Raw genomic sequence first — 21,175 nt, 5'->3', positions numbered from 1 at the left:
CTGGGCTGGAACTGAACATTTTGCAAAATGTAGATTTTTGTAGGTGAGCTATAAATATGACTTAATGTAGCTGCTTCTGGTGACTTTAAAAAAGTGGTTAATTTGATGCATGTGTCATTCAGTTCTGCCACTGGGTTGCCATAGCAGTGAGAGATGCTTGCACCAGTTGGGTCCTTTTGGATTAAAATAAATCATACAACTGCAGAAAGGGATGTGGTGGAATTTTTAATCTTGTTTTTCAGCAGATTGGAGACTGTATGTTTATGCTGTTCCTTGTTTACTTTCAGCAGTGTTTGTGAAGGAAAAGGCACTTGGTTGAAGTGGGTTGGAAGAGCCAAACTTGGGGAGTTTATAGGGAGGGAGGGTTTATGCTTTGGGGGTGTGCTGGAAGCCTATGCTGTGGTCAAGGTGCTTTTTAATTCTTTTTAATTAATAGTGAGATTTTCATTTATTTGTCTGGCACAAAGGAAGATGTGGAGATATGTCTTAGCTGACAGTGGACTCGTATGCTTTGCACACGTAGCTCTGATCTCTGTAAGCTGAGATGGCTGTTGCATGTTCAGTCTCTGGTGAGGCCTCAGGAAAGAGCAACTAGTCAGGAGGAAGGAGGTTTCCTGTGGGTGTGTGTATGTGGTGTGTTGTCAGTTCAGTATTGCCCCGAGGCCTCAGCCCAGGCTGAATGTTTCCATTTGTGATGTGGAGCACAAACGCCTTCCAAAATAAACACACATTTCCACCCAGAGAGGAAAGGTATGTGGCTGCTGCTGGTTGCTGGTCCAGGGGTAGGAAGTGCTCCCTCACACAGCTCTTGCATCTATTTAAACAACTTAAATTATTTTTTCTGTTTAAACAATGTCCCAACCCTTTAAATCTTCTCTACATAATAGCTCCTTCAGTTTCTACTTTTTTTTCCTGCAACGTTGTTTGCCAGAGTATTTTTGTGAGGCTGAATCTTTTATAAATACCCTGTTGGCAACAATTCTAGGGAATGTGTAAAAGGAAGAAAGATTGAAGAGCTGATAAGTAGCTGAAATGTTTCTCAATTACTTGAGAACAAATGAAAGTAGTCTTCCTGTTCAGCTGGAGAAGAGCACTGCAGAATTAGATGAGGTGGGAAATGAGCAGGTTTTTATTGCACATCCACATTACTGTTCTTTTATGGTAATTTTTTGGAGAACAGGACTATTGAGCACAGGCTATTAGTGTTTATTTTACATGTGTAAACTCTTGCCAGTTTATATGCACTTGATAAAGAAACTTTGCCAATAAAGGCTTTTGTAATGAAAACATTCAGCTGTAAGCACCAGTTAGAGTTCTGTTCTGTATGTAAATAGTCACTGCTATGGGAAATGGCTGTTCTTTAATAACTACAGGGGGTGTTAGGGGAGCTGTGCTTCTGATAAATAGTTAGAGGTCAGTGGGTTTTCCTGTCTGCTTCTCTTCCAGCCACCCTGCTGCAGGTGTAGTCAGCACACAGGTTATCCTTTCCTTGGCTGCTTCACTTAAACCACAGCTGAATACACTTTGTCTAAAGCAAAGCTGAAGTGCTGGTATAAAATAGCTTAAGGGGGTTGTTACTCAAACATCCACCATGGTAATTGAAAGGCAAATTGTCCATTCAATTCTGCAGCATTATCTACAGTAAAGGTAAGTGTTAAATCTGCAAACAGAGAGTTAAGTCTTTACCACTTTTAGTTTAAGATAGGAAACAAATTAGAAATCTTAAACTGGAAAATATTTCTGTAAAGCAGAGGTGGCCAGTCTCTGCCTCTGAGACCTTCATGATCCTGGTAAGGTCAGTCTTTGGCATGTTCATGGCATGGGACCAGGAAGAGAGATGAGGGCTTTCCAAGGGGAATATTGGAACTTCACCTCACTGCTTGGGAAGTGGGACATACACATACACACAGCTGGAGCAGCTGCAGTAATCCTGGGATTCAACAGCTCATCCAGCACTGCCCACCCTCTGTGAAAGGGGGACAGTGGATCCTGTCCCCCTGAGCATCGTTCCCTTCCACTCATGGTCTGTTCTGGAGCTTTCCCCTCCCCTGGACTGCCTGAGTCTTTGTCTTGGGACTCTTCACCGTGTCATGACTTTAATATGCCACTTGCAGAGTCAGGAAGGTTGTCTGCAGACTGGGAGATTATTCTATGGTTTAATACATTTTATGTTGAGGGAATTAAAAGAACAGAAAGCATTTAACAGTATGTAGTTGCTTGGTAAACCATTGTGGTGGCACAAATGTTGGTACACTTTCTTCAGGTTGCTTTAAAAATTTGCATAGCCTTTTTTATCCCACAAGAACTGCTATATATTTTACCTGGAGGAAAATGGTCGACTGTATTATATGGGGAGTTAAAGGGAAAAAAAGAATGGATGAATATATCTGAGATCCCATCCCCTCCTCTGGCATTTCTGTTTAGATGAGGGGGATAATGGCATACCTGTCTTCAAAGCCAGATACTGTAATTTCCAAATTAGCCATGTAGATTGCTGCATAGTTTTAAATTGGTTCTTTACTTACCCTGCCCAAATGGGCTGTTAGAATGTTCTCTGTTGGGCTCATTTGGATGTGAATCACCTTCCTGTAACCTCCATTCTGCTCATACAGAAATTCAGTTTGTGTACCCTGATAATGTGCTGTTTCTGGCTGTGGTAGATGTTGCTGATGTTTAATGGTAGTTCCATAGAAAATAAGGGAAAATGAGACTTTATTTAGAGAATCTCATCAGTATTTTAAGTAGAGTTATGTGTGTAACACAGTCTTTTTCAAAAAGAAAAGCCTTGAGTTTTTCTGGTTTGTGTCACATTATTGTAGGAACAAGCAGAGGCTTTTTCCGTAAGATTAGAAAATGTGTTCCAGCCTACAAATCAGGTATGATTTACAACAGATTTACAACCTCTGACTCATTTGAGTATTTATAGCTTATTCTTGAATATCTGCCTCTGCCATCTTGTTAGTTAAGTGCTGTGTTTGTACTGAACTGCTGCACATTGTAGTGACAAAATGTGCCATAAATCATCATTGCAGGAGGAGGGGGAGCACTGCAATAAGTTCTTCAATTAGATCTTAATATGCAGTCACTTGATAACTTAATGATAACCTGTGGCCATATGTTAAGGCTTTATAGCACAAAAATATTTTCTTTTTGATAAATGTTATCATGGTGATGTTTTGCTATTATAAGTATCTTTAAACAAACATGAATTTGTTCATAAAACCGACTGAGATATCACTTTTCTGATAGGAGAGTAATTACCATTTTACAGCCTGCAAAGAGGAAAGTATGGAGGTAATTTGTGAGTCTATGCCATAATACTGGGTGAAAAGGAGTAGAAAATGCAAAAGATTACAGCAGACAGGAGGAGCAATTTGCATAGTCAAGGAGACAAAGCAAGAAGGATGAGCTGGGAGGCTTGGAGTTAACTAGTACAGGAAAAAACTTTGGTTTCCTGCTTATCTTTTTCAGTTGTGGGGATGGTTGTGACAAGCCACTGAGTTTCTGGTGGTGGCAGTAGTTCAGTGGTATTTAATAGGCTTTTTGCTCTCCCAAGTGTAAGCAACATGATGAATATCTTCAACATTGTCATAGTGAAGCGAAGGAATAAAATATAAGGTAATGAGTAAGTGTATGGAAAATCTTTGTTAAACTGTATTTGGGGTTGCAGCACTTTCTGTGTTAGTCTTGCTAGTTTGCTACTCAAAAGTGTCCAGCTAGAGATTTGCTTTGAGAGTTGGTGTCTTTTTGCAGGAGAGGGGGCTTGTCATGTGTTGCAGTTTGCCATCATGCAAATATTGGCATGTTCTTACAGTATAAATACAGGCAGAATATTGCTCTGGTCTTCCACATGCTTTGCCTGTTCTCAGTTTCCTCAATTAGGAAATGATCTGGGCTTATCAGATGGCAACAGCCTGACCTGTACATAGTTAGTTTTAAAACTAGATGAAAATGGGAGCTTTCCAACACTAGGCACAGTTAATTAAAAGCGTTTTTCAAATGCTCTGAATGTTGTAAGAGTTGATAACCTGCTTGAAGGCAGTAGGACTACATGCTTTCATCAGATTTCTCTTTACATTGTCCATTGTCAAATACATTTCAAGCCTAGGATATCATCTCTGCAAGAATACTTTGAAGAGAGTAAGTACAGATTACGTAACACCAGTTTGGCTTTTCTCATCTAGACCTAGTTGTCAGGGTGCCCCTTGGTGGAAAGTGCTCTCAAAAAAATCCCCAACTTGCTTTCTGAAAAACAGAACTGCCAATACAATTGTTGACAATTCTAGAATTTAAATTTCAACAGAGGTACACAATGCTAATAGTGGTGGTTAGGGTCAAACTGCATCCTGGGTTATGGTTCTTTATCTGCCCACAGTGGGTGCTTTCATCCCCAGTGCTGTGCTGCTTTTGCAGTGCTGGGCATTCCCCAGGGCAGTGTGTTTGTGAAACATCAAACTCTTGCACTTCTGGCATCACAGCAGCTCAGGCACTGGCATATATTCTGTTCTCTCAGTCTGCTTATAACTGTTTTACAGTTATAAATAGGATGTTTGTCACTTGTCCATCAGGCCATATATGCCCTGGTACTCGAGACCAGCTGTATTTTTCCATTTTAATATGCCACTTCTGTATCTACAGGCACCAACCCCACATCTCTTCACTTTCTTACCCATCCAACAGAGTCTGAGATACGTGTTCTTGCAAGTGGCTTTATAGCACAGCTCATGTGTTTATCTGTGTGCTCCTCCCTTTGCTTTCTAAACTAAAGTCTGTGGTTCACTTTTACTCTTCTTTTAGAAACATGTCCATGAAGGCAATTTCTTGTCTTCCTTGAGCCCTGGCTCACTTAGGTTTTCATGGAGAAGGCAGCTAACAGTTTCCCATGAAAAAAGAACCTATCAGCTTTGATTCATCTGCAGTGTGCTGACCACTCTCCATTATTAGATTATCATCTTGCTACCTGGAGGAGGCTTGTAACGCATATAAATATAATGTTGATAAGATCTGCAAACGGTAAGCTGGAAGAGAGGTTCATCAGGGAATGTATTAGCTCACTGTGGTAATGATTGTTTTGATATATGGGCTGGGTTTCTAACGTTTCTCGCTCCCTTGCTTGGGAGGGATGAAATCAGCTTTGAACTGTAACACTCGTACATGCTCCTGGGGTAGTTACTGTACAAATGCTGAAGGGGGTTATCTTGGGAAAACAAAGGGAATGAAAACGTGGTTTTGATTCTTTTGCACTCTGTGTGAGGCCTTTGGCCCGAGGGACCTTCTGTTCTCCTGTTGACTGTCTGGTGTTGACATTCCTTGTTCCGAGAACCCAGACTTCGCTATGTCTTGCTAGATAATTTTAATGTTTTTCCTGAGTTTGTAAAGGTTGCAGCCCACACTTTGCAAAACCTACAGAACTACTTAAGAAGTCTGTTTAGCCAGCTCACACTCTGGTCAGGTGTGCACTGTGCTCGTGATGCTTCAGGTTATTCCCGACCTGGCTCAGGCAGCGCAGTGTGGATTATCATCCAGAGAGGTGGTTGCTCATGAGGTTGCTTGGAGGTCCAAGAGTCCCACGAGAGGAGGTGGTTTTCCCTTTAGGGATCCTGCCCTGGTGTGGGATGGCAGCAGTAGCTCAGGCTAAGCTGTCTTGTGGGACCTGCGTTTAACACCACCACTGAATGCTTCGGGTGCTCCTCAGCTGCCCTGAGCATGTCAACTGTTATTACTGTTTGCCCAAGGGGAACAGCTGAACTTGAGGCCTGATTCAGGCTCTCAGTTGCTTCTTACTATGTTAACAGAAGTAGTTCTCTGTCTTATAATCTCATGAAGATCTGTCCTCCTGTTTTCAGGATGCTCTAAATGTTTCTGGCATAATTTCTGATTTGGCTGCAGTTGCTGTCCTTTTTCAACAGTTTTTATGGAGCCAGACTTTTCCCTTTCTGAGGCCAGACAGTCTCTCATGAACTGCTTTGAAGCACATGAGTTACTAAGCTGCAGAACTGACAATTCCTTAACTCCATTAAAATTTCAAATGCCACACTGAGGTCTTATTATCATAGGACTACATACATCCCTTTAGATGAGCAAGAAGAGATTGTCTTAATCCTCTCCCTACTCTGACAGGTCCAACAAATGTTCTTGAAAGATTTTTGTTTTTTGTTAGAAAGTAATTCTTGTACTCAGCCTGAATAATCTTTCCTGTAAGTGAAGCCCCTTCTTTCTTGGCTGCTGTGCCCAGTATGTGGAGGGCAGATTTCCCCTCCTCTGGAGGGGTCTTTTTGTGTGTCCTGTTTTCTACTTAACAGCCCATTCAGCTTCATCTTGTGCTAGTGCTTTCAAGCTGTTTTTCAAACCATAATAATTTATGTTTCTCTTCTTTGGAAGTCCATCCAGTTAGTCCAGAGTTATCTTTCAAATGCAGTATCTGTGTGTTGTGGTTCAACCCCAGCAGCAGCTCAGCCCTGTGCAGCAGCTTGCTCACCCTCCCTCCCCCAGTGGGATGTGGAGAGAATTGGAAGAGTAAAAGTGAGAACTCGTGGGTTGAAATAAAGACAGTTTAAGTAGAGCAAAAGTCACACACACAGGCAAAGCAAAACAAGGAATTCATTCCCCACTTCCCATGGCAGGCAGGTGTTCAGCCATCCCCAGGACAGCAGGGCTCCATCACACATAACAGTGACTTGGGAAAACAAACACCATTCTCCAAATGGTGTTTCTCCTTCTCTCCCAGCTTTATATGCTGAGCACGATGCCACCTGGTATGGAATATCCCTGGGGTCAGCTGTCCTGGCTGTGTCCCCTCCCAGCTCCTTGTGCCCCCGTCCTCCTTGCTGTCACTGTGGGGTGAGGAGCAGGAGAGGTCTGCTCTCTGTGATCTCTGCTCAGCAATAGTGAACACACCTGGGTTATCAGCACTGTTTCCAGCACAAATCCAAACCACAGCCCCATACCAGGTACTGTGAAAAAAATTACCCCTATCCCAGCCCCAACTAGCATGTTAATTGGAGGATTATTAAATAACTGTGAGCTAACCTGTGTAAAGATCATCCACTGCTGTTCACAAGGTAAATTGAAGGTTGTTCTCTGTGCCTTTCAAGCTCACCCCTTTGCACAGCTCTGTAACCCAGGCTGTTTCACAGCATTGCTGCTGCTGATTGTTCTCCCCCAGTTACCTGGCCCTGAACTCTGCTTGCTTTAAGAAGCTCCCAAGATACCTTCTTTAATTCTGTAAGGACTTAGATTTGGTAATACAGTTTCTTCACACTCTCCCTGTTTCTCCTGTTTGATCACCAACCTTTTTCCCTCTGCAGGTTGTCCTTTGAAGTATATGTTTAACTGTATTACTTGCTTTAATTTACCAGCAGTTTCCACTGCAGTTTTTCAGGCCTGATTGACAAACCATGAGAGCTCTTCCTGCAGTGCTGGAGGTGACAGACAGTCCTGCCCTGCTTCATTGTCAATTCTTTTTTGGTGTCCAGATGAATATCAGGCATCTGAGGAGTGACTTTCTCCTCAAAAGGAAAAAGTCTTCAGAGGGAAATGGGAAGAAAACAATGTGTTCAGTGCCACATTTCTGACATAGACTCCATCAGAATTCTTATTTTGCTACAGCTTCGCTATCTCACTGCCTGCTTCTAAGAGTAATAATTAATTTTTTTCTTTGTTTTATGGTTATTTCTGACCTTATCCAGTGGTCACTGTGGTACATGAAATGGGAGGTCATCTTCAGCCTCCTCAGTTGTGTAGCTCTTCCTTCCCAGAAAGGATTCTTGGAACACTTTATGATTTGGTGCCTTATTATGGCTACTAAAACTCTAAGAATAATCTAATTCTAACTTAAAGTCTCTGGATAATAACTTGGATGCACAGTAGCAATGAACACTTAAATCCATAATCCCGTTTTACTGATACCTGGGACATAGATGGGATGTTGGAGCTCAGCTTGCTCCACCCCCGAGGTTGTCACTGTGTTAATGCACTGTTGTTTTTCACATTCGCTGGAGATTCAGAGAATGTTTTAATCCTTATTTACTGTATTATTTTAATGGAAGTGCTGCTTTTCCTCTGGGTGTTTCACAGCACTGACGTCATTGCTGTCACTGTGGCCAGTGGCAGATGTGACAGTGCCGTGTGCTCCCTCTGCTGTCCCCAGCTGCCTTCTCAGCACAAACAGAATTTCTTTCTGAAAACTAAAGAAATAATGTGATTTGTGGTTCTGAAAAGTGATTAATGTTAGATAAGGCCCTTTTTTGCCTGAAGTGTCTTGATGAGTTTGTAATACAAGTTAGAGTCAGGTTCTTGGGGACAGCATAAACACCAACAGCTGGCAATTATAACTTTTTATTTACATGAAGGACTGGGAGCATCTTAGATTTGTCTCCCCTGAGTATCCTAGTCCAGCATACAAGCAACTACTTTAAAAAATAATTAAAAAACCAGTTTGTTAGTAGATCTGTAATGCCACTAAAGAGCTTTTTTTTTTAACCCTGCCTAGACACACATGGTGTTTTCCTCTTTGTTTGCGGTCGGACTTACTGTAAAACATTTTCCTTTTTTTTCTGCAAAAAGCAAAAAGAAAACTCTTTGAAAAACTGGACACAGTCATTGAAGGTGTGGGAATTTTCCCAAAGCATGAGGGGAGGAAGAATCTTAGGGTGTCACATATTAAAGCAAGCTGTATTTCTCCTTAAAATGCTGATGTTACTTCTTTTAGCTAAGTCTAAACACATTCCTATGAAGTAACTGTGTGTAATGCATGTGGAGTAATTAGGTATTCCTTCCTGGTGAGAGGAAGACATGTGTCTAAAATAAACTGAGCAGAATTTTTGAATTAAAATGAAGTAATAATATTAAGTTATTATTAGTAATCTTTATTAAAACATCTTTAATTTCTTTTAACATTCATGTAATAGAATCTGATTTACTGGGAGTGGCATTTAATTAATTTAATTCAATTTAGAGAGTTAACTCTATTACATATTAGTACAGAAAATTACCTCTGAACAGTCATTTCTCACTGGTGACATGCAATAAGTTAATTTAGCTCGGAGTTCATTTGGGTGCATTGTGAGTTCTTGGTGAAAGTTGCTATGGTGACAGCCCCATCACCAGAGCTGTCACTGTGACAACAACCCCTCCTGACACCGTGCAGGAAACACAGGCAGGTGCTGGAATCTTGGGAAGAGCTTCCTTGGGAATGCCCGTGCCCTGCTTGCCAAAGGGGTGTTGTCAGAATGTGCTCAACAAACTGAACTCAGTTTGTTGTTCGGTCTTGGCATCATCTCAGCTGCAGTGAAATGTTTGCTGAATCCCCATCAGATTTTAGTTTGGTTTAATTTAGGAAATTTTCCTGAAGAATCAGAATAAGAAAAGATCTCTAAATTGCAAGAACTGCTTTCTTTGTGTTTCTGAATAATTTAAATTCTGTTTTTCATGTGTGCATTAATGCACGGTGGCACTGGAGACATGAGAAATCTGTTCAGCTTCAGCTGAATTAATGAAGAATTTGCTTTAGGTTTGGTGTTGAATCTGAAATGAAGACTTTGCTTCAGATTCTCCAGGTTTGCTGTCAAGTAGATGCTTAGTTCAAAACAAAAAGCTTCCATCATTGGGAAGCTCATTCAGAAAAACTATTGCATTCGAAATGTCATGTTTAGATTTGAGCAAATATTAAAAGAACTGAAATACAATTTTTAAGTTCAGTTTATTCCCCCCTCCCTTCCTGATATATATGCAGACTTAAACACTTGTTTATCTCTAGAGCACAACTTTAATTGGGTTTATCTGAGTAGAGGATCATTCTTTTTTCTGGGTTTCAAATGTTTCTCAGCTGCTCATTTCTTAAGGCAAAAGAATGACATTTCCATAGGACTCCTCGTCTTAACCAAAGTAGGAACTGCATCCAAAGTGGGATGTAGAACCCAAACAGGTTTTTATGATTGAAAGTCTGTGACATTCTGTAAGTACAGTCTCCTAAAGTGGTAACCATGTCCCTGTGGGTTTTTTGTATATTTTTAAGAACCTCCTTGCTCAATCCATCAATTCTCAAAATAATTTTGTGAAATATAAATGAACACATCTTCAGTTACCCCAATAAGGATTCAGACTTTGACATCTAAGGCCAGGTTTCAGGTTTAGCCTTCATGGAGTTGGCTCCATGCACAGAACAGAAACAGTTTCTCGGGGTGATGCCACCTCAACCTTGGAATATTCCACACTCCTGAGAGCGAGGGAAGCTGGTCCATGCTGGACACTGTTGGCTGTGCTTCAGTTTTTCATGCTGACTGCTTTAAAATGATTGCTCAGATCACTATCTTTAGAGCTGTAGCATAAACATATTAAGTCTTCTTTTGAGATAGAATGTGAGATGGAAGGCTTATGCTAAAACTACAGAGGCCTTTTACTGGTTGCCCACAAAATTGTTACTATTTTAGTATTGCACATGAAATATTCATTTGGTACCATAAATGTATATGACAGGAAAGCTGAGGCTTTGTGTTTACACAGGGCTGTAGTCAATGTGACATGTGTGCCCAGTCCCATGATTCCAGCAGCACAGCCAGTGTCAGTAAACATTACACTTCATATCCCACCAGCAGACTTGTCATCTGCAAGCAGTCGACACTGTGCTTTCATAGGCACGCCTGAAAGGAGTTAAATAACTGTCTGCTCACCCTGCATCCACCCCAGAACATAAATAAAATAACTGGAAAAGCTGTATTTTTGCTTCGCAGAAGGAAAATGTGTGTATATATAGTGACTGTGATGTGTCCAGGCTGTTGGACCCAGCGTGGTACAATGGTGTGTATCCACTCTCCAGGCCTGAGGCATTCCCGGGGCATTGATCCCAGGCTGCCTGCACACCCAGGAGGTCAGATGTGTCCTGGATACATTGATCCCTCTATCCACATGTTAAGATATTGATCCATAAAAGCACACTGGCAGTTTCCAGGGATTCAAAAAAACCCACCCAGGGTCCTTAGCTTTTTTTCCAGCTCAAATGTGAAAGTGGAAAACGAGTACCTGATGTAGCATGAATGCTTAGTATTCCCAGCTGTCCTGGGTGGGATGCCAGCAAAATAGAAATTATGGTTATATAGGGGACCTCTTTACTGTACCTGACCATGAATTCAGTTGTATTTTGGTTTATATTTGACATTTGAAGCATTTACATTGTGATTAACTCTCTTCAAGCCCTTTGAAGAGTGGGCTGTGCCTGTAGGTCCATCATTGTTAAAGATGTGAAGGAAATTTCTGTCTCTTACATACAGTAAACTAGTGGATATTGATATTATCCTGATTGTCAGTTACTTGTGTATGTAGTGTGAATTTTCTTATTTATCTCTTGGTGTGAATGGTTGAATGATTGGATTTCTGCTATAAGGAGTATTTACTGCTCAGTCCATGCCTAGAAGTGATCTGTGGAAAGAAGAAAAAAGGAATGTATCTTGTGTGATGGCTGTGTCATCTGTAAATTTGTTTTTTAAAAAACATTATTTTTCATATGAGAACTGTGTAAAACATTATCTGATGAGATTAAATGCACACAGTCAGTTAAAATTGAAGGATTCGGTTCCTGGTTCTCCCCAGATATCTTCTGTGACTATGTATGAAGTTATTTAATCTGTTGTTATGTGCTTGAGTTTCCCACTAGTACTTGTGGTAGTATTGTTGATTTTGTGTAATTTAACTTTAAGCTGTTCCCTGTCTTCTCTTACTCCTTCTCTGATGGGGTTACACTGATGCAGCAACACTGAGGAGGGGTTTGGAGCGTGAGAGCAGAGGTGAAGGAGGGAGCACCTGCCCTTGACTGGCTCCTGACATGTAAAATGCTGTGACCCTTTACTGTGGTACTGAATTGATGGCATTATGTTGGTGAGGCTCCCATGTCCTGATGGAGGGATAGAATTTATTATATTTCTCTAGTGGGTCTCTATAAAATTAGTTGGAGTTCAGATGTTTCTAAATGCTCTGGGAAGAAATACAAGGTGCCAATTCTCTACTTCTGAAGAGATCTGAACACTCTTTTATAGGAAAGTCTTAAATCATAAACCTGAAAATAGTCTGCAGACATTTCTAAGCACTGGTCGAGAATCCCTCTTTTCATTCAGAGCTGCCCTCTCACTTAAATTTTACAGTGGTAATTTCCTGTGCAAGCTAATTCGTCTCAGCAATGACTCTTATCTCCCTCCTCTCCTTTTTAGAGAGTTCTTAATGCTGTTGTTTCTTAATGTTATTAATACGAGTGATTAAAAACTTCTAATAGCTTCATTATTTTCCTTTTATAATAGACAAGTTGGCTTTCTAATGTCAGTATATCACCACGCTCTGCAGGTGAGAATTGAGTTTACAGGAGTCTGAATTCAAAGTTAAATGTGTGATGACATATTAAAGGAAATAAGGCTGTACTGAGGTGTCAGAGGCTTCAGGACAGATGTGGTTTAGAGAGCAGCTTTTAACTGGATGTGTTCATTTATTTATTTGTTGCTTTACGAGTGGTGCATATTTGGACGAGTCTGTGTGGAGAGATGAACATGATTAATACTGGTGTTTGAGTTCCATGAATTCATAAACGTGCCTTCACATCGCCTGCAAATTGGAGAACTATCGCTTGAAAGAAAACAGATGAATTGTTAAGTCTTGAAAGTTACCATCTGTTATCAGTTCACATCCTGAAGGGGAATGCAGCTATGCTAATTTCTCTGTTCCATTACCCAGAATCCTGATTCCCAGCTTGGACTGCTGTGTTTGAGGCCTGATGTATATGGTCCAATTTCTGTTCATCAATTAGATGACGGCAAACCCCATGTGTGTGCACTCAGAGCCTTCAATAAACATGAGAGAGCTTGGCTTGCAGTGGAAGAGCATCATATTTGCTTTGGATTATCAATCTATTGTTGATGACAACCTATCAACCTAATTAGCTGTACCATTTTTAATGGCACAGCTAATTAATTGTGAATTTGAAATTAAAATTATAATCAGTGCTAACATGGAGGAAAGCAGTGAGGAAAATATTAGAGCTGTTAAAAACGTAAGTATTCCTCACAAGACTGCTACATATGAAACCAGCCTGAATACTGTAGAATGGGATTGAAGAAAACTTTTGAAAAGACATGTTGAGTCACCCAAAACAGGTTTTGTGTCTTCCTCTCAAAAGAAGTATTTGTCACTCTGCTGACAGATTTGAAAGAAAAAAAAATATAGATGCTGTTCCAGAATGGGAAACAAAATCTTGTGTCTGAGGTCTGAAGTATGCAAGGATCTGTGTTTTTATTAGGAGCTTCTCCAACTCTTCAGAAAAAAAAATTGTGAACACAGAGTTGTGTCAGTAGAATTAGGCTCAGACTTTTTGGTGCACTGAAGCTCTGCCACAGGGTGGGCTGTGCTGGGTTCACACAGAGGAATCACTGTTGTGGTGAAGGGATAAAATGTCACTCAGGATTGATACAATTTCAACTTGACATTAATCAAGAACAAACTGTGGAGAGTCCGGACAAGCTGGGCTGGTGAAGAAAGACCACATCTGAAACTTATTTAAAAACCAGCCGAAGCTGGAGGGAGTGGTGGGACTATCAGCCTGAGAGAAAAATGATCTCTCTGTCATGGCTGAGGGAAGTGGGAGAACTGAGTAAGATGGATTTGGAGCTCTGATTTACATATAGGCTTGTAGAAAGTGATGCTCTTAAGGTTCTTGAGGGGTCATCTATTCCATCCTCTTGCCCTGACACGAGATCACCAAACCTGTATCATGTCTGCAGATAATCCTTAATCATCCTTATTGTTAGAAATGTAAATCTAATTCTCCCTGACTGCTGTTTAAACACAGCAAGTCTTGTCTTACTCACTGTGGGATGAAGCAAATAATTTCCTCCACTTCCTTTGTATTTTTCTTTTTTTTTCTTTGTGTACCCAGTGTGTACTAGACTGAGCTGCTTCATTGCCTCTGTCTGCTGTGATAGGTCCTGTTTCCAGATTCCTGTTTCCTTTGTACTCTTTCCAGGTTGCCCAGCTCTTTCTTGAAGAGAGGTGGGTACAGGCAGTGCTGTAGTAAAGGCTTTATGATACCAGGCTGAAGTAGGTGGGTGACTCTGAGCCTCAGAGCTGGGTACTTATCCCATTACAACACTTGGCTTCTTACAATCTTTTTGATTGATCTTTTACTTGTCTTTGGATTGGGATCTGCTAAAACATTGCTCTTTTTCCTGCAGAACTGTTGCAGGGTGAGTTTGCTGTTCCGCATTTAGTTGTTCCTGCCTAATAATGGGACTTTCCTTATTCAATTGCAGTCATTTTGTCACATCACTTCTCCAGTTCATCACTGCTGGGTTCTGATCCCATCACACAGAGATCTGACCACCATCATCTTCTTTCTCCCATCTTGGTGTCATTTGCACATTTAATAAGGATATCCTGTAGTCCATCATCCAGTTGTTAACGAAAATATTGAACAGTGTGGGCTCAGATCAAGTCCCCATGGAATCTATTCTGAAGCACTTCTGTTCTGACAGCAAACCATTGGTTCTCCCAGAGGACATTTCAACCAGCATTTCCACAGTACATACTTGATTTGTCATAAGCAAATTGGGGAAATGACAATATCAAGTATGAATGCCATTTCAGAAACCATTACATAGTTACATAGAAAGAGCTTTCAGTGGTGGGATATGGGTGGGAAATGTGAGGAAACAGGCAGAACTTGTTTGAGCTAAAGCAGATGTCTGGGTCTGAGGGCAAGGAGGAACAAATGAGTGTCAGGGTAGGAGTTGGGGGTCACCTGGATTTGTGGTTATACTCCTCTAGAGTCAAAATTGAGGTGGGTGGTAGATGAAGTTCTCAGTATTTCTCTATTTCAGACCTTTGCATAAAGCCAGCAGTTAAGAAGATAAAACCCCTTGAAGATGGTTCAGAAATCCTAATAATTGATGTTGAGGTTTTCCATGTACTTTGTACCTTCCTGTTAATTCCTACTGTGATCTCAAATTTCCTGGCAAAAAAATAGTTCTGTATAGAAGATCCAAATTGGTAGAAGTGAGAAGTCTGTCAGGAGAGCTGGATTATAGAACTGTGATGGTGAAAGGCTAAGGAAGGGGGAAGGAAATGTTGCAAAAGCCAAGAGAAGGATGTGGAGAGGAAGCAGAAGAAGATGCACTGTGGTCAGCTGGGACCCAAAAGGAGGGGGGAAATGAAGGTTAACCAGGAAAAGACTTAATTTGTTTGTAATATTGGATAAATATGTTGTCAGGAATTGGTAGAATGTTCAGCCATTTCTTTAAATAAATGGTGAAAAAGTTCTAAAGCCACAATAACATGTGTATTTTTACTTTTATCCCTGAACATGGGCTTTGATGTCAAACAGCAGCTTCTGGTTACATTAGAAGAGCCATACTGAGTACTGTGGAAAAGGAGTTTTGGGTTTCTTTCGGCTTTAGACTGTAACTTTTCTGCAGGTTTTTCTCAGGAGAAGTTTGTGAGCCCGGGAGAAGGGATGATCCAGACAGAAAATTACCCATTTTTGTATAAAAACATTGAAGTCAGTTTTTATGCAGTATCTTCTGAGCACCTTTGCAGTTGCCAGTAGATGTCACTGTGGATAACAAATCCCAGCGCTTAGGAGACAAAGGAGGTAATTTGTTAAATGGAAATTCAGCCTTTGAAAGTAGATTGTGGGGGTGCAACAATTTTTTTTCCAAAGGAGACTTTTGTCAGCAAATAAAAACTGATTTCTTACTAATGAGGACGTCAGTTTTTCCCACTATAATCCTGTATTTTGTGGCTGTCTTCGCCCAACCTGGGTAAGTTCCTGTCGCTCTGTGTGACCTCAGAGGGGATGTCTGTGTGAGTGTGCTCCTGTTCAGCTTTATTTTGAAAGCCTTTAGTGTTTGGAGGGTGCTTCAAGCAGCAGCAGTTGTCTCTGCAGTGTGTATGTGCAGGGAATTGACCACGGAGGAAGTGGCTTCATTAAGGTTGATTTGGAGGGGGGAGCAAGACGAGGAAAAAAATTGCCCATATGATTGGCTGGGAGAATAGCTCTGAATTATGGGATCCATCTGTTTCCTGTAATGAATTCATAAACCCATCAAACAATGACCTGAACGAATTGCTGAAGGAAAAAAAATAATACACTGGCATGATATGTTTAACGCAGTGAGGCATTGGCATTGTATAATCAAAAATTCTCCTCACATCCAGCACTTTGTAATGGAGCTGCTGTGTTTAATAGAAGCTGTAAATAAATCCTGTCACAGTAGCAGCCAAGAATGCATTTCTGGGTTTAACTGTTTCTCTTCTGGAATGTCTGGCCCTCAAAGGCTTTAGAAATGCAAGTTTTATAGGGCTGGAGTGGGGGATTCTGAAATACAGAGAAATGTTAATGAGGTGAATGAAAGGAAAAAGCTGCCATAAATCAGTATTATGTGGCTTAACCAGTTTCTTTCATTTATGCATGTTCTTTCCTTATGTCATAGAAATGTATTTAAAAGCTATTGTTGTAATTGAAATCTGTTAGACTGATCCTATTCATTATATTAATAAAATCCACCTACAATTGCTCGTAACACTTTTTTATGCAGTTGGGATTCCCGAGATTGTAATCATCAAAAAGCATATGGAGTAATTATTGGATTTGTTTGGGTGAAATTGGATTAAGAAGTTTAGATACCATTAAGTACTGATAATTATTACAAGCAAGCTCATTGTTTAGTGTATGTACAGCTTGGAATGAAGAGTAAGCAGATACCCATCACAAACATCTTAAGAGCAAGCAATCTCAAGGCTTTTATTTTATGCCTGTAATTGTATTTTTGCAAGAGGCTTTCTACTTAAATGTTTTTGCTTTAGTTCTTTAATCACGTGCTAGTTATGAAAATCACTCAGTATTTAATCCTTTCCCACGTACATTTGAAACAACGTTTTTTTAGTATTCAGGCAAATTTAGCTATAAAGAGGCTCTGTTTTAATTCCTGGATTTCCAACAGCTGCCCACATGCCATTAGCTGTGACAGTGGATTACTTTCAGGTGAAAGGGTGGACAGGCTGCCCCTCCGGGGCTGGAAAGGGCTCTCCCTGGATTGGCAGGTCGGCCCTTGGGGCTGATTAAACGCGGAGCTCACGGAGCATCAGTGCTGGGGCAGCTCCGTGGCCAAGGCACTGCCTGGGAGAGGCTCCCTCTGCTCTGCTTTTGTGCCCTGCAGTGAGCTCAGATATTGTCTTTGTACACTGTGTGTTCTGCAAGGGATAGCCACGGTCTTGGAATGTAGCCTTTTAGGAGGGAGAATGGCCAAAGGGTTTGTAAAGGTGCTGTTATAGCGACTATCACATGAGACATCCAGGGCACACTTTGAACAGCTGGTATTTCTCACAGTGCATATCAAGTGAAAATTGCTGTTCAGACATTGCTGGGGATGCCTTTAGAATACAGTTGTATTGTCTCTGTAATGTGTTTTCTCCAAATATTATTGCTGTATTTGAAGTCTAAATTCTAGTCTAGTCTGAAGCTGGAATTGGGAGCTCAAGCCCATATTGCTGTGATGTTGTTTACTCTTTTTGCTTTATTCCCTGTCAGTGGTGTAATTAAATGGTTATTTTCCAGCTGCCATGATTTGTAGACACAGAATTCTTGCAAGAGCTTCCATTTAAATACTCTTAAAGAGATTTTGAGGTACAAAATAAAAAGTACTTTTCTCTGTTGATTAGAGAAAAACAGTAACATGAATATGCAGAAATATTTTTATTCTAAAATGCAGTCATACTTTCATTTTCTTTGTTCTTTTCTCTCATCTGTGGTTCAGATATATAGAGGGAAACATTGTGTCTGACACTGAAATTGGGTCTCTCTGGCCACACCTTTGTAATGGAACAGCTTTGTTAATTTACACTGATGTGAAAAGTGTTGTATATTCTATGGCCTGTGTTACTGATGGGTTTTATAACTATATCTATGCATACCTATTTGGAAGTATCAGATGTGATTTGTATATACACAGTACTGAGAGTAGAATGCTTTTTGAAAAGCAGCCTGCCTTGCTCCCTGAAATATGTTTCCAATTAATTGTTATTCCTTATGAAATCTCAGGGCCAGACAAATCCTGACTCTGCTGGCATCGTGCCAGTTACTGGTTTCCATTCTCTTGTCCTTTCCCTCCTTCCTCTTCCCTGGCATTCCCTCTCCTCTCCTGGCACCAGGGTTTGCGTGCCTGGTCTGTCAGCTGAGTTGGAGAACCTTCCTGGCTGGAATGGCGCATTATTTTGGGTTGGTCCCCCTGTGTTTGGAGTGCTCTTGGTGAATCTTGTGGTAAAGGACTTGAAGCCTCAGCCTTTGCAGAAATACTGAGTTCTTCAGGTCTTTCTGTTTATAAATATTTGCACCTTTGCAATGATAATACAAGTAGTAGGTAAATGCTTACATCACTCTAATAGCAGTAGTAATAGGAGTTAAAATCACCCATTAAATTCAAGTAATATTTTCTATCATGTGGACAACAGATTTATTTCTACTGTGGAAGCAAAATAGTTTTCACATTTTGAATATGCAGATTTGATATTTGAAAATAATTATTCTGCATTCCGTGACACTCTTAACCTCCTTTTTGTTATTGTCAGAGTAAGTTTTATCTGTTTGTTTCTAACGCTGGGGGTACATTTTGTAAAGGTAAAGAAGATTTATTATGTGCTCTTCAGGTGTTACTGGTACTTCAGGGGTTTTTTTTAATACTAAAAGTTCCCTTTTTTGTCACAGACAAAAGCACAGGTGAAACTGTTTAGAATTCTAAAATAAATATCTTGGAGAAGCAAAGTCTTGATGATTCTGTTAAACTTGGCATATTTTTGCTTGGCCAAGTCCCTGCTTGCTTTGACCACCCTCAGCACTCCCTTGGTGCCTTCTCACTGCTGATATTATGGAAGTTGGTGGGTTTTCCAGGTGGCCTGTCTGGTTTATTGCAGGCAGGATTAGAGTGGGGCATATCAGATGTACACCTGCAGTGTCCTGAAGTGCTTGATGTGAAGGTTTGGATAAAACCACAAGACAACTAAAGTCTGTGTGAGTGTGGAATAAGCTGGTGTGTCAGATGTTTTAACTTGGTTTTGAGAGCTCATTAGAAACCGAAAATGTTTGTTTTCATGGCTGTAGGCCTTGGGATTTGATGTTAATATCGACGAGCTCGCATCCAAACCTGTGAAACTGCTGATCTGAAAAGGCAGTGGGGGTTCTAGATGGCGTAGCCTAACTGAGTGTTCTATTCAATACTGAACTGTCACAGCTCTCTCTTGTCCTCCCTTCTATTTTAAACTTTGCAGAAGAGCTGTTGCAGTAAGGAATAAACTCAAATACTGACGCAGTCAGTGTTTTGCTTAAGCAGAAAACATGTTTCACCAACTTGTATTTTGAGACTAAAAACCATCCATTTCCTCATTTATGTTAAAAAACCCCACAACCTTCCTGATATTAAACCTATTACTATTATTTTTTTTTTAAATACAGTGCCAGAACCTATTAAGACCAGTTTAAGCCAGCCCCAACCTGCCGGTACCGGTACCAGTACTTCCACCAGCACTATCACCAACAGCAGCAATGGCAAGCGCGCGTGTGCTAATGGGCAGCAGCCGGCTGCGTCCCGATACCTGCCCCGAGAGGTGCCTCCACGCTTCCGCCAGCAAGAACAGAAGCAGCTCCTAAAGCGGGGCCAGCCACTGCCCACCGGCGCTCTGACCGGCACCAGCCCCGCGCCAGGCACTGGGCCAGCAGGGGCCAGTCCTCCTCCGCAGCAGGGAGCAGGTGGACAGCATCATCCCAGTAAGACCCAACCAGGTAAGGCTCCAAACCCAGCGGGTGGCAGGTTGTTCTTCACAGTTTTACGTCCTGTGCTGCAATCGCTTGTGGTGTGATAACTTAAGGAATGTTATATATGGCCAAACTTTGCGAGTGAATATTTGGAAAGGGCTGTCCCCACGTGGGTGTGTCCTTCAAGCCTGCGCAGTGGATTTTTCAGGTGAGGCACAGCATGTGCAGAACTGGCCCCACCTTTAAGTCCTAAGGTCCATCTGCCATGGCCAAGCAAGTTTGGAGAGTGACGGTGAAGTCCTTGGGACTGTCACAGCACCCGGTACTGACCGGGACTGACCCTGCTGAGCATCCGAGTGACGGGATGGGATGGCAGGGAGGCATTGAACTGCCAGGGGATGGTCCCCACTGAGACTCAAACTCACTGCCTTGGAATTCAGAGTTCAGAGAGCTGTCCATTACACCACAGGACCGCCCCCTTAAGGAATGTTAAGAACCATCTTAAAGTAACAAGGTGTTGCAGAAACTTTAGGAGCATTAAGAATCATCTTAAAATAACAGGTTTTAAAGCAAAGTGTATGCTGTTGTTCATCTTCTTACCAAATATGTCATTTCTACAATCCACTTCAAGATGATTTTCTTTCATATTCAGATGCTCGGACCTTTGTGTCTTATTTTAGTTTGGTTTTTCCCCACTGCTGTTACTTTGATGGTTACAATGCATATGATCTTCAGGAAATATAAATATATGTATTTAATGATCATTCTTAGAGCAGCATTGTAGTTTGGGTGCTTCCAAGTTTTCATCTGTCGTTTTGGTGACTTTAATGCTCTTTAAAAGAGCACTTTGCATGTTTGTAAATAAGGAGTAGGAGCTTTGCTTATGTTCTGTTCTGTTTGCTTCTATGCTTTTATTAACTTACTTATGCTGTCAGTTGTTATTTGCACATTAGGAAAATAGCACTTTGGGACAAGTAGTTGAGTGTCTTTGGCCTTTCTACCACTTCATCCAGTCCTTTACAGACCAGAGAATCACAGAATGTTTGGGGTGGGAAGGAACTTAGAGAACATCTCATTCACCTCCCTGCCATGGGCAGGGACACCTTCCACTAGATCAGGTTGCTCCAAGCCTCATCCAGCCTGGCCTTGAACACTTCCAGGGGTGGGGCAGCCACAGCTTCTCTGGGCAACCTGTGCCAGGGCCTCACCACTCATGGTGGAGAATTTCTTCTCAATATCTCTTAGAAACCTACTCTTCTTCACCTTAAACCATTCTTCCTTGTCCTGTCACTTCAGACCCTTGTCCCAAGTCCTTCTCCAACTCTCTTGGACTCCCTTTAGGCACTGGAAGAGGCTTTGAGGTCTCCCAGAGCTTTCTCTGCTCCACATGGACACCCC

At 41.3% G+C, this 21,175-nt stretch overlaps 1 protein-coding gene across 9 annotated transcripts in view; it reads left to right on the top strand.

The window, feature by feature from the left end:
* TNRC6C (trinucleotide repeat containing adaptor 6C) overlaps positions 1–21,175 on the top strand; it is a 97,351-nt gene that overhangs the window by 23,285 nt on the left and 52,891 nt on the right. For all 9 annotated transcript variants that reach the window (XM_071573735.1, XM_071573731.1, XM_071573727.1 and 6 more), the window contains exon 4: positions 19,478–19,804. In XM_071573735.1, coding sequence (XP_071429836.1) covers positions 19,478–19,804 — 327 coding nt within the window. The remainder of the gene's footprint in view (positions 1–19,477; positions 19,805–21,175) is intronic.

Source organism: Pithys albifrons, chromosome 19 (genome assembly GCF_047495875.1).
Source record: "Pithys albifrons albifrons isolate INPA30051 chromosome 19, PitAlb_v1, whole genome shotgun sequence".
NCBI lineage: Eukaryota > Metazoa > Chordata > Aves > Passeriformes > Thamnophilidae > Pithys > Pithys albifrons.
This window is presented reverse-complemented; position numbering and strand designations above follow the sequence as displayed.